This window comes from Malaya genurostris, chromosome 1 (genome assembly GCF_030247185.1).
Source record: "Malaya genurostris strain Urasoe2022 chromosome 1, Malgen_1.1, whole genome shotgun sequence".
In the NCBI taxonomy this organism is placed as follows: Eukaryota; Metazoa; Arthropoda; class Insecta; order Diptera; family Culicidae; genus Malaya; species Malaya genurostris.
This window is the reverse complement of record NC_080570.1, coordinates 80,142,914-80,157,769: the sequence shown is the minus strand read 5'-3', so window position 1 is coordinate 80,157,769 and position 14,856 is coordinate 80,142,914. Positions and strand designations below refer to the sequence as shown.

General features: G+C 38.3%; 1 protein-coding gene across 8 annotated transcripts in view; it reads right to left on the bottom strand.

The window, feature by feature from the left end:
* LOC131440601 (ceramide kinase) overlaps positions 1 to 12,033 on the bottom strand; it is a 40,136-nt gene extending 28,103 nt beyond the window's left edge. Inside the window, exons 1-2 of one of the 8 annotated variants that reach the window (XM_058612030.1) lie at positions 11,955 to 12,033; positions 11,374 to 11,696 (exon numbers count right to left, since the gene is read on the bottom strand). In XM_058612030.1, the coding sequence (XP_058468013.1) occupies positions 11,374 to 11,485 (112 nt within the window). In that variant the 5' untranslated portion in view covers positions 11,486 to 11,696; positions 11,955 to 12,033. The other 7 variants (XM_058612025.1, XM_058612023.1, XM_058612026.1 and 4 more) reach the window with 7 other exon arrangements.
* Positions 12,034 to 14,856: the final 2,823 nt, after the last annotated feature.

Sequence of the window (14,856 nt, the reverse complement as noted above, 5' to 3'; positions counted from 1 at the left end):
ACAGACATTTTCCGATCTCGTCGAGCTGAGTCGAATGGTATATAACACTATGGGTCTCCGAGGCTCCGTTCGAAAGTCGGTTTTTCCAGCAATTCTAATACCTTTCTATAGAGAAAGGCAAAAACCCTTCTTAGTCCACTTAGTGGAATTTTCATATATCTTGAAAAATCACCATAGGGGGGAGTACATGAAATTTTCGAAATCGAAAAAAAAATTTTGATGCCAAAAGGCTTAGAATTGCATGAAACGTCGAGATTTAGTGTCATCTCGAAAAAAAAATTTTTTGAAAAAATCGACTTTTTGGGACTTAGAAAAAATATGAAAATTTTTCTAAGTCCCAGAAAGTTGATTTTTTCAAAAAAACTTTTTTTTGAGATGACACTAAATTTCGATGTTTTATGCAGTTTTAAGAGTTTTGGCATCAAAAAAAATTTTCGATTTTGGAAATTTCATGTACTCCCCCCTATGGTGCTTTTTCAAGATCGATAATTGTCAAACCTTTACCACCGGGCAGCACCCCTTAAGCATGTCCGATTCAGGTCAAATTTTGCATGAAGGCTTTTTTCGAGGTGCTTACACTTTTGAGCACTAGAACTTTACGAAAATAGAGTTGATCCCAAAATTTTGGCACCCTTATATAAATAAAAGCGGTAAAAATCAACGTGTTTTGTCGGTTACGTCACTTATACCATCATATATCTGGTACCAAAAGTCACAACCATTTGATCTTCGAACTTGATCAACGGCCCGACAGTAGCTTTCAAACGAGCCCAAGTTTGTTAAAATCGGATCAGCCATCTCTGAGAAAATTGAGCGCGTTCAAATACAACGCTTTTTGTCGGTTACGTCACTTATACAATCATATCTCCGGAACCAAAACTCACAGCCATTTGATCTTCGAACTTGATCAATGGTCCGACAGTAGCTTTCAAACGAGCCCAAGTTTGTTAAAATCGGTTCAGCCATCTCTGAGAAAATTGAGCGCGTTCAAATAGCACGATTTTTGTCGGTTACGTCACTTATACAATCATATCTCCGGATCCAAAAGTCACAGCCATTTGATCTTCGAACTTGATCAATGGCCCGCCAGTAGCTTTCAAACGAGTCCAAGTTTGTTAAAATCGGATCAGTCATCTCTGAGAAAATTGAGCGCGTTCAAATACAACGCTTTTTGTCGGTTACGTCACTTATACAATCATATCTCCGGAACCAAAAGTCACAGCCATTTGTTCTTCGAACTTGATCAATGGCCCGCCAGTAGCTTTCAAACGAGTCCAAGTTTGTTCAAATCGGTTCAGCCATCTCTGAGAAAATTGAGCGCGTTCAAATACAACGCTTTTTGTCGGTTACGTCACTTATACAATCATATCTCCGGAACCAAAAGTCACAGCCATTTTATCTTCGAACTTGATCAATGCCCCGATAGTAGCTTTCAAACGAGCCCAAGTTTGTTAAAATCGGTTGAGCCATCTCTGAGAAAATTGAGCGCGTTCAAATATCTTCGAAAAGTGCACACACATACACACACATACACACACACACACACACACACACACACATACACACACACACACACACACACACACACACAGACATTTTCCGATCTCGTCGAGCTGAGTCGAATGGTATATAACACTATGGGTCTCCGAGGCTCCGTTCGAAAGTCGGTTTTTCCAGCAATTCTAATACCTTTCTATAGAGAAAGGCAAAACCCTTCTTAGTCCACTTAGTGGAATTTTCATATATCTTGAAAAATCACCATAGGGGGGAGTACATGAAATTTTCGAAATCGAAAAAAAATTTTTGATGCCAAAAGGCTTAGAATTGCATGAAACGTCGAGATTTAGTGTCATCTCGAAAAAAAATTTTTTTGAAAAAATCGACTTTTTGGGACTTAGAAAAAATATGAAAATTTTTCTAAGTCCCAGAAAGTTGATTTTTTCAAAAAAACTTTTTTTTGAGATGACACTAAATTTCGATGTTTTATGCAGTTTTAAGAGTTTTGGCATCAAAAAAAATTTTCGATTTTGGAAATTTCATGTACTCCCCTGCTTTTTCAAGATCGATAATTGTCAAACCTTTACCACCGGGCAGCACCCCTTAAGCATGTCCGATTTAGGTCAAATTTTGCATGAAGGCTTTTTTCGAGGTGCTTACACTTTTGAGCACTAGAACTTTACGAAAATAGAGTTGATCCCAAAATTTTGGCACCCTTATATAAATAAGAGCGGTAAAAATCAACGTGTTTTGTCGGTTACGTCACTTATACCATCATATATCTGGTACCAAAAGTCACAACCATTTGATCTTCGAACTTGATCAACGGCCCGACAGTAGCTTTCAAACGAGCCCAAGTTTGTTAAAATCGGATCAGCCATCTCTGAGAAAATTGAGCGCGTTCAAATACAACGCTTTTTGTCGGTTACGTCACTTATACAATCATATCTCCGGAACCAAAACTCACAGCCATTTGATCTTCGAACTTGATCAATGGTCCGACAGTAGCTTTCAAACGAGCCCAAGTTTGTTAAAATCGGTTCAGCCATCTCTGAGAAAATTGAGCGCGTTCAAATAGCACGATTTTTGTCGGTTACAATCATATCTCCGGATCCAAAAGTCACAGCCATTTGATCTTCGAACTTGATCAATGGCCCGCCAGTAGCTTTCAAACGAGTCCAAGTTTGTTAAAATCGGATCAGCCATCTCTGAGAAAATTGAGCGCGTTCAAATACAACGCTTTTTGTCGGTTACGTCACTTATACAATCATATCTCCGGAACCAAAAGTCACAGCCATTTGATCTTCGAACTTGATCAATGGCCCGCCAGTAGCTTTCAAACGAGTCCAAGTTTGTTCAAATCGGTTCAGCCATCTCTGAGAAAATTGAGCGCGTTCAAATACAACGCTTTTTGTCGGTTACGTCACTTATACAATCATATCTCCGGAACCAAAAGTCACAGCCATTTTATCTTCGAACTTGATCAATGCCCCGATAGTAGCTTTCAAACGAGCCCAAGTTTGTTAAAATCGGTTGAGCCATCTCTGAGAAAATTGAGCGCGTTCAAATATCTTCGAAAAGTGCACACACATACACACACATACACACATACACACACACACACACATACACACACACACACACACACAGACATTTTCCGATCTCGTCGAGCTGAGTCGAATGGTATATAACACTATGGGTCTCCGAGGCTCCGTTCGAAAGTCGGTTTTTCCAGCAATTCTAATACCTTTCTATAGAGAAAGGCAAAACCCTTCTTAGTCCACTTAGTGGAATTTTCATATATCTTGAAAAATCACCATAGGGGGGAGTACATGAAATTTTCGAAATCGAAAAAAAATTTTTGATGCCAAAAGGCTTAGAATTGCATGAAACGTCGAGATTTAGTGTCATCTCGAAAAAAAATTTTTTTGAAAAAATCGACTTTTTGGGACTTAGAAAAAATATGAAAATTTTTCTAAGTCCCAGAAAGTTGATTTTTTCAAAAAAACTTTTTTTTGAGATGACACTAAATTTCGATGTTTTATGCAGTTTTAAGAGTTTTGGCATCAAAAAAAATTTTCGATTTTGGAAATTTCATGTACTCCCCCCTATGGTGCTTTTTCAAGATCGATAATTGTCAAACCTTTACCACCGGGCAGCACCCCTTAAGCATGTCCGATTTAGGTCAAATTTTGCATGAAGGCTTTTTTCGAGGTGCTTACACTTTTGAGCACTAGAACTTTACGAAAATAGAGTTGATCCCAAAATTTTGGCACCCTTATATATAAGAGCGGTAAAAATCAACGTGTTTTGTCGGTTACGTCACTTATACCATCATATATCTGGTACCAAAAGTCACAACCATTTGATCTTCGAACTTGATCAACGGCCCGACAGTAGCTTTCAAACGAGCCCAAGTTTGTTAAAATCGGATCAGCCATCTCTGAGAAAATTGAGCGCGTTCAAATACAACGCTTTTTGTCGGTTACGTCACTTATACAATCATATCTCCGGAACCAAAACTCACAGCCATTTGATCTTCGAACTTGATCAATGGTCCGACAGTAGCTTTCAAACGAGCCCAAGTTTGTTAAAATCGGTTCAGCCATCTCTGAGAAAATTGAGCGCGTTCAAATAGCACGATTTTTGTCGGTTACGTCACTTATACAATCATATCTCCGGAACCAAAAGTCACAGCCATTTGATCTTCGAACTTGATCAATGGCCCGCCAGTAGCTTTCAAACGAGTCCAAGTTTGTTAAAATCGGATCAGCCATCTCTGAGAAAATTGAGCGCGTTCAAATACAACGCTTTTTGTCGGTTACGTCACTTATACAATCATATCTCCGGAACCAAAAGTCACAGCCATTTGATCTTCGAACTTGATCAATGGCCCGCCAGTAGCTTTCAAACGAGTCCAAGTTTGTTCAAATCGGTTCAGCCATCTCTGAGAAAATTGAGCGCGTTCAAATACAACGCTTTTTGTCGGTTACGTCACTTATACAATCATATCTCCGGAACCAAAAGTCACAGCCATTTTATCTTCGAACTTGATCAATGCCCCGATAGTAGCTTTCAAACGAGCCCAAGTTTGTTAAAATCGGTTGAGCCATCTCTGAGAAAATTGAGCGCGTTCAAATATCTTCGAAAAGTGCACACACATACACACACACATACACACATACACACACACACACACACACACACAGACATTTTCCGATCTCGTCGAGCTGAGTCGAATGGTATATAACACTATGGGTCTCCGAGGCTCCGTTCGAAAGTCGGTTTTTCCAGCAATTCTAATACCTTTCTATAGAGAAAGGCAAAAACATATATTTATTCCTGAAACCCTAAATGATGATCGATTGGAAAATTTTCCAAAACAAAACAATAAGAAGTCATGTCCGAATGATGACTTAAGTGATCTGATGGAGGGTGATACCGTTTGGTATAAAAACCACCATCATCACTTGCCAAACAGATGGGTAAAAACCACATTCTTAAAACAATTTTCGTTGAATACATTCCAGGTACTTCTTGGAAACGTGGCCCTCATGGCGCATCGAAATCAAGTTAGACGTTATAAGGATCGGGACCTCGAAGCAAGACCGAACATTCTGATGGCTCCTAGTTCGTTTGTCGACAAATCCGATGGTTTGGAGCAGGAGGAGTATTATAACGGGACCGAAAGCGGTTCAGACGAAAACGTGTTCCGGGGATTTCCAGAACATGATCCGGCGAAGGTCGGAAGAAAACGAAAAGCTGCCATGGCGAACTTGTCAGGTAGCTATGCGAAGCGCGCTAAGCGCTTTCGAAAACAACTTAGAGATCCTGATTATATCTATGATATGTGAACTTATTGATTTACTCAGATTACTAATCTGTTCGAAATGTTAAATAATTTTCCTTTAAAAAGAATTCAAATTGTATTTGTAAATAGTAAAATAAGGTTATTTTTCTTAATTATAAGCAAATTCCTCTGAAAAAGGAAGAGTTGAAATGTATTCACCTTATTTAGAGAATCATGGTCGATATATTTATCAACCTCCAGTGTTACCAACTAAGGAAAATGAAGTTAGAAGATGAAATGAACAATCGTTAAATAGATTTCACTTTGATGTTAAACGTTAACCAGTTGAGTCGTGTTTATTCCTCTTCCGAAAGTTCTGCAAAATCAGTGAATTTATGAAATAGTAAACTTTGGAATATAAATTAGTTGATCGATAGCGGGAATTGTGCAAGTTTTGCCATTTTATGCTACTAGAATTTGAAACGATACACCTAAACTGCAGTACAGTACACTGCTCCCGACGAATGAAATCTAAATGAAAGCACGACCTAAGCGTTTGAGGCTCTATACCACGCAAAAGGTCTGCTTTCATTGCCAACTGCTCCAGTGGACGACTGAGGTCCAAATGAGAGTTGCGACCTGAGCGTTTTAGGTTTTTAACCACGCAGAAGGTGCACTCTCTGAAGCTGCTGGTTGATTAAAGCCCTGTCCGCATTAGGCCGATGCATGCAGCTGTGTGCATGTGCAGCTCAGCCATAGCCGAAGCAGAGAAAAAGTAAACGCCGGAGAGCTCGGATCGGCCTAATGCGGATAGCCGTTAAATCATTCACACGATGTCTCCTTCCATCGAACGCACAAGAAGAAATGCTCGATTTTTTACCACGCTTCCCCTTTTATACGCATTCAGTTGAAGATATGTGCCTGACTACCTCAAAATTGTCGTCCTTGCGCGAAAAACCCAAGCGAAAGTAAAGAGTTTTCCGCATTGTTTTCAAATTTTGAGAAAACTTAATTTTTGAGTTGTTTGTGGTTATCTCACACTGTTCAAATAATTATCCTAAATTCCTGATCATATTTTTTGATGAAATGGTGAAAGAATTATGTTGCTACCATTAATACAAGTCGAGATATTCACGATTAAGTTCTGCCCATTCTTCCATATGGCTAATTTTGAAAAGGCACCCCATAGTAAAGTAAGTCGTATTCACGACAAAAAGCTTGCCTGGAGGAACTCTGTCGAAACGCTAACGTGAACCCTTGGGAAGACGCCTATAGAGTTGCCGTGTCAAAATTAAAAAACCCTACTACTCCACCCGACAGGTCCCCGGAAAAGCTGAGTCATCATGTTCCCGCGACATGAAGCTACGATATGACCACCAACACCGTACGACGAGCCAGTTGATTACGAAGAAGAGGCTCGAGTAACGAATGAGTAGTTGATCGCAGCGGCGAAATCAATGAAAGCGAAAAACAGCTCCATGACCTGACGGAACCCCAAACGTCGTTCTTGAAACAGCGATCCAAGCGTACCCGAATTTTTTCAGGTCCACGTTTCAAAAATGCCTCGATGAAGGAAACTTTCCCGACTTCTGGAAAATGCAGAACCTAGCAAGCCTCCTGGAAATCCCTCCTCAACCAATATACCTGTTGGATACTGTAGGTAAGCTGCTAGAGAGGGTGATATTACAGTTAGCTGAAATATACAGAGAGCGAAAATGGCCAGTCGAGTATGCAGTTTGGGTTCCTAAAAGGTAAATCAACAGTAGATGCTACTCGGACCGTTCGTGACATCATAGAGGCAGCGCAAAAGCGACAAAGAAGAGTTAACCGTTGCTGCACGGTGTTAACCCTGGATGTAAAAAAATGCTTTCAACAGTGCATGCTGGGAAGAAATCGCTCGATCATTGCATAGACTGAAGATGCCGGTTTATCGTCGTAGAACCCTGAACAGCTATTTCCTTAATTAGATGCTTATGTACGAAACAGATGGAGGTCAGTCCTCGGCCCAACGCTCTGGAATATGATGTATGACAGAGTACGGATGCTGAGACATCCCTGGGGCGTGAAGATTGTTGGATTCGAGGATGACGTTGTGCTCACAGTAACTGGAGCATTCCGAGAAGAAGTCGAAGTTCTTGCCACAGAGGCGATAGGCATAATGGGAAACTGTATGATGGAGAAAAAGCTTGAGATAGCCAATCATAAGACTGAGGTGTGCTAATTAGTAACTGCAAGGCGGTGCAGCAGGCGGAAATCGCAGCGAGACACTTGGGTGTGATAATCGATGATCGGCTCAACTTCAACAGCTACTTCGATTATGCATGTGGAAAGGCAGCAAAGAAGATTTCAGCTCTAACCAGGGTCATGCCAAACAACTTGGCAATAAGCAGCAGCAAGAAGAGACTGCTAGCAAGTGTTGCTACATCAGTTCTCAGATACGGGAGCCCAGTCTGAGTCCCCGATATTAAAACGAAGCGAAATCAGGCATTTCTGAACAGCACGCACAATGCGATGAGTATGCGAGTCGCGAGTGCATATCGTACCATATCGTTGAAAGCGGTGGGCGTAATCGCTGGAATGCTCCCTATCATAATTCTGCTGGAGGAGCTTAGGTACAAGTTTTGTATGCAAGCAGTTATTTTTATAGCGTTAAGTTTCTTTACCATTCTGCGATTTCGGTTGAAGCGATAAACTTTTTCTCATTATCAATCGAGTTCATCTTACATAAATAAGAAATTAATCTTAAGTACTCAAAATTTACCCTGGGATAGTTGTCAATTTTTCCTTTGATGAGGAAAGGGTAATAGGATAATTACTAATACATGAATAAATAAATACAACAAATTTTTAGTACGAGTTCACGTATTAAATTTCTCCCAAGATAGGAATATTAGCAAGAGTTAAAGAGTAGGTTGATAATCTAGGCACCTGTAGTAAAATGTTAGTTCCCATATCAACAGTTACACTCTGTTCCAAAGCAAAGTAAGGTATGTTTGAATTTGGCCTTTCTGTTTCAACAGACTTCGCAGCTAAGCGTACAGGAATCATTCCATGGCTAGTACTACGATCCTACTTACACTAATAATCCTTCCAGATCAGGACTCGAACATTCGACAACTGGCGTGTAAGACCAGCGCCGTATGCATTGAACCGCCAATCCGGGCCAATTCTACCCCACTGCTTGCTAACACTCCGCATCTCCTCATTCTGCTAAAAACAGGAGTCACCGGTCATCGTTTGACATCGAGTAGGCATGAGGTCGAGGATTGTGACGACCAGAGCTAAGTCAATAAAACTGCCGATACGAAACAGTATGATATGATATTTGTTGCTCTTTCCGGAATGTCGTGCACTTTGACCCCCAACATTGGCTGTCATACACATTGTACATATAAAAATGATTATTGATACATATAAATAAATGTTATTTTGATTAATTTTCCAGAACAGAAAAACCGAAGCCTTTTCTCCAGAAATTCATTACCTATAAAGTATTAATCTCCAGAAATACAAACTCTAGAAAGTAATAAAATCCAGAAAAAAAATCTCAGAATGTACTAAAGTCCAGAAAACCATACGCCCGTAGGCATTAGTCGCTAAAATATTATTATTGGTATAATAGGCTATCTGCGCAGCTCCGGAAGCGCCATGTGGCCCATGTGGCGCATAGCGTCTCCAGCGCGGTGCGCTGCATCGAGCGTATGAAATGTCCAACAAAGTGTGATAGCTTACAAAGTTTACAATGGTCTCTATTTTCTTCTTTTACATCAACGCAACTGAAAATTTTGAACACTTCTGTTCGCATTATCTGCAAAAATCAGATTTTTTTGGTGAGTTTTCACAATATTTTTGTAAATATAAAAAATTAGGTATAGGATTCGCTCGAATTTTGGGAAAATTACCCGATGTCCGGAAGGCCAACCGATTCAGCTCGACGAACTGAGCAAATGACCGTGTGTGTGGTTAGTTGTGTGTGTTGTTCACAAAGAGGTCAAGATCTCAGAGATGGCGAGACTAGTCGCAAATGAAAAGTCTTCTCGTCAGCTAGTACGCAACCGATTGGTTTTGCGATTTGATGTTTACTTTTTAAGTTATACATAGTTAGATGTTAAAATTTTCAGTTTTTTGTAATTGCAATAATTGGATTGCCTAGTTTCAAGCCAATCTATGTAAAAATCCATTCACTTTTAACAGAGTGTTCAGTGGTCCCAACCACATCAAAACACGTTTTCTGTTTGAGTTTCAGAGGTTGATTTTGGGGCTTCATTGCATTCAGAAAAACTTTTGTTTGGAACTGTCTTTTTCTTTGAATAAAATCAGTTTTCATTAATCCACTTAGAAGTGAGTTATAAGTTTTAATTTGCATACATTGCGTGGAAGTGAAATTCAAGCCTTTTGAAGAATTATATAACATGTTACTATAAGAAAATATGCCACACATGGGCCCTTTAAAATGCATCGGTGTCGATATAAGGAGCATAATTGATATGAGGCTCCCAAAATGTAGTTTTTCCTTCATAACTTTCTTGAACACACAGACGAAAAAGGGAATTGAAGGAACCACGCGGTAGATTCACAATTTATACGCGACCCACTGTGCTCAGGCCTAAAATAAATATGAAAATACACGTTTAGAAATGAGTGTCTTAAAATTCGTTACTAAACGTAGCACTCTAATATGCGTTAGTTGTCCCTTAGTTGTTCCCAAAACCTGTTGGGAGGTATAAAAATGCTTCTTCATTATTTCTATCTGAAACAAATGATAACGAACGAGTCTAAAATAAAACAATCACTGGTAGATAAAAACTGATTCGTCGTTTACGTCACTTATATCATCATATCTCTGGAACTGGTAAGGATAGCCACTTGATCTTCAAACTTCACCAATAACTCAATAGTAGCTCTGAAACGAATCTAAGTTTGTTTCAATTGGTTCAGCCTTCTACACACACAAACACACATACACACAGAGAAACATTTTCCGATCTCGTCGAGCTGGTCGTCTGATCGAGCTGGATCAAAAATTGTTTTTTCAGCAATTCTATTACCCTTTATAGAAGAAGGCAGAAACATTGATGCAAGAGTATTCAAACGTATGTAGTGAGATGAAATGTGGTGAATCGCTTTTGTACGCGAGTTTCCTTAATCGACAAGAAGTAAAGATACCTAAAAAAACGGGATAATACAAATTTTCGCTTTTTGGCGAGCTATTGGTGCGCAAAACAGTTCCCTGGAAAAACCCATTGTCATTTCGCTCTTCTTTATTTTATTCCTTTCCTCAACGATTTATGACGAAAACTAGAATATTTTACGGTTTGAAAGATGTTTTCAATAACCTTGCTCGTACTTCATCTGATTATGCAAATAATATTAATTAAAATAGTCGAGTTAAACTTGTAAAACCAAGGCTAAGGATATCAAAGAGTACCGCGCTGACGACGCCAGCCCTCACAAGGTGCCGCTTTAATCGCTATTTCGAGATATGCAGTTAGCCTATACCGTTTGACATAATGGTTATTTAGCATTATAGTTATTTGGCATAATGATAATTTGGCATAACAGATTCACATGCTGCTTAATAATAGAATTTACTGCGATTTTGAAAGGTCTAATGCGTCGTTTTCAATGACCCGCTGCCCGACCTCGCTGTGCTTAACTGAGGGATAGCCCCTAGCAGTAATCGGGGCAAACGTCCGCAACTAGTCAGAGGTGGCTTCGGCGGGGGCGCTGTCATATACATATATATATATATATATATATATATATATATATATATATATATATATATATATATATATATATATATATATATATATATATATATATATATATATATATATATATATATATATATATATATATATATATATATATATATATATATATATATATATATATATATATATATATATATATATATATATATATATATATATATATATATATATATATATATATATATATATATATATATATATATATATATATATAAATGTGTGTGTGTAAGATATATTTATTAATGTCATATAAAGAATATCATATTTGTGAAGCAGTCCATTATTATTATACTGAGAACATCATCTTACCTTTTTTCGAATTCTCTGCATCCCATACGAGTACACCACCATTGTAAAATACTCGATATTTTTTCTTGGAGATTACGAAGGAATTCAAAAGCACTTCATTTTGTTTGCTCATGACTTCTGTACTTCAGAGCGATTTCACGTTTCTATGTTTCTAATAGTGTTAATGTTCAAGCACTTTAAATTTTTATTGGCTGCTATCAAACAATTGAATTAAACTAAACAAATAACGAGCTGACTATTTTACAAAAACGATGTTATTCGTATGCCTGTATATGCTGGAGCTATCTAAATTTGTCAGTCGGAATGTTCTCGGCACATATTCTCTGCAATAGACTACTACACTGAATGGAGAAAATCAATTTGACCATACATACTTACTGACAGATAAGTTATATACATCAATTTTCTTTTTCGCGAAGGGTAATTACCGTAATTATAATTCTCTTGCTGGATGAGATATTGAACCAGTATTATGCTTTATTTACTTTTACGACTAAACCAAAAATTTCAAAATTTAAGAAACCACATTCTTAGAATAAAAAACAGTTTGAGAAAAATATTGTTATTTAAACTGGTACAACCTTTATCTTAACACTATTAGGCAGTCAGATTATTACAAACAAAAAAATTGTATTCTGTTTTTTACGGAAATGCAGAAAAGTGTAATCCAGATAATCAACACAAATTGTACACAACAGCAACGTTGCCAGGTATACCGATTTCTCGGTATTTATACAGATTTCTCCGCAATACAGATATGTACTCAAAAAATACCGACTATTCACGGATCATGCAGATTAATACCGACTTTGGGTTGAGCTGGAATAGACATGACTAAAAGGCTATCCGCATTAGGCCGATCCGAGCTCTCCGGCGTTTACTTTTTCTCTGTTTCGGCTATGGCTGAGCTGCACATGCACACATCTGCATGTGCAGCTCAGCCATAGCCGAAGCAGAGAAAAAGTAAACGCCGGAGAGCTCAAATCGGTCGGATCGGCATAATGCGGATAACATTTAAAGGTTGTCGTGGGACCTATTCTTTTTGCTCACCTAAATAAGCCTTGGTGACCATTTTACTGGTACTTCTGTAGAAGAGATTTTGATACCGATATGGCTCGGATAGATTTTTGAGCCTAATACAGATTTTTGGAAAAATGACCTGGCAACGCAGCACAACAGGACAAAGGAAACTAACAAAACACGATTGGCACATCAACGTTGAAATGAAATGCAGAGGCGCTATTCGTTTAGAGAGGAAATTCCCCTCTAAGAAAAACAACGTCCAAAGGATGTCCTCTGTTTCGGGTCTTCCGTTTGCCGATTTTGAAACAGACCATTGAACCGCGCGTAAATTTTTTCGTTCGACAAACTCGGCAGACAGAGGTCCAGTCAAATACAAATTATAATACGGAATACTTCGACAAATTTTCAAGGACACATTTTGCAACGTGCGGTACACTGTCATGATACACTGTCAGAGTGACAATGTACTTTAACGAATTTTCTATAAAACTAGCAACACTGAAGGGTAAGAACAAATTCACCGTGGTTACTGTTTATTGTAGTGAAAAATAAACTTGAACTATGTCGTCCCGGGTTCGTGGTTCAATGCATAGGACGCTGGTCTTACAAGCCAGTTGTCGTATGTTCGAGCCCCGATCTGGAAGGATTCTTAGTGTCAGTAGGATCCATAGTACTAGCCATTCAATGATTCTGTACACAAAGAATCGGCTGCGAAGTCTGTTGAAACAGAAAGGCGAAATTCCACCAAAGGAATGTAATGCCAAGACTTTGCTTTATGTTGTTGTGTATGAGATATGGTTATTCCATATCGGATTTTATTTTTGTCCTCCTTGGCTTTTCAGGATGTTTGCTCCTTGGCTTTTCGGAAATTGCTCAGTATTATATGTTAGAATGTCTCGGCACTGTTCACCGAATCGTTGTGGTAGCCATCCGTTCTTCTCATTGCAAATCACTCCCGTCAGAGGAGTAGAAATTTTTCCAACATCTGCTAAATGCGGGGAACCAAGGGGCAAATCACTCTAAACTCTAGACAATCTCATACTAATAAACTCATGTCATTCCAAAATAATTTTCTCTAATTTCATTTAATCCCAACTAGTCTAGATAAGTTTGGGTAATTTAAAACTAAGCCAACCTAGTTTTGCCTAATCTTGTTTGAAGTGTATCTGTCATTCGAGCTCCCACGCAGAGATGCCATTTATACAGATTTATCTGTATTATACAGATTTTTACATGCGCATACAGATTTAATACAGAGTACAGCTTTTATACAGATTTCTCAAATTAAATACAGATTTATACAAATACCACAAAAAGTAAGAAAGAAATAATGAAACTTTTCCGTCTAAGCGTGTTTGATTGCCCATATTAAAATGAAAATTTTTTCGTGCAGCGTCATGAAACTTTATTGTCAGACTGAAAAGTTGTATGATCTGATTTGACGTTGCGTAATAAGGCGTTTGAATTCCAAGTCATCATTTTCAAACGAAAAAAGTATATGGATTTACAATTCAATTGTGGTTGATACCAAAAACAATTAAATTTCGTCCTTGAATGTTCTTGTCAGTGCGGCAAGGACTTACGATATAAAAGAATGCTCCTTGCATTTGCCATTCTATAACAATAATCTAATGGAATAACATCTTTAAACATCATTTTTTTCCGAAATTTCCTTCCTTTAGTGAATACAGATAAATACAGATTTTTTTATACAAAGCAATACAGATTTTCTATGAAAATATCTGGCATCTCTGCTCCCACGTTTACAGCTTCTGATGTCAAAATAATGCATTTCCAGATCTCGGCTAAACTTCTCTAATCCCATTCCAATCCAGCGAGATCCCTGCTAAACTTTTTTACTCCCGGTAAAACTTGTTTGAGTTCAGACAAAGTTTAGAGTGATTTGCCCCTTGCGGGGAACCTTTACGTCATAATACTAATAGAAAATAATTCAATTAATAAGTTTATCCATCGTGAGAGAGAAACTGCTGTGTCTGCCACCGTTCGGGCTATAATCAATTTGTCTGGGTCACGCATAGATGAGTGACTATTGGGAAAACGCATACACAGCTTGCATTTGTTTCTCTTTTAACTTTTATTTTATCGTGTAGAGCGTTAATCGCTGTTTCCGTGGTACATATACGAATCGTACCCATGTTCCACGCAAGGCCCGTTTATGAAATAAAGTACCATTACAGTCAAAAAATATCGCCATTCTTCATCCATCGATTAGCTGGAGTGTACCTTTGAATTTGTTGCAATACAGCATCGGAAAACATAAACAAACAAACTTGTTTTGCGCCGTAGCAACCCAGTAAATCCGAACATCGGACGCATCGTGCAAGAAAGCTTTTGATTGCATTTCGAGCTTGCATAGTGTATCGGTAGAACAAAAGAGTGAAGATATACCAAAGCAGAGAGCGGATGTCTAATTACTCAGGTGATGAGATATATCGGGGT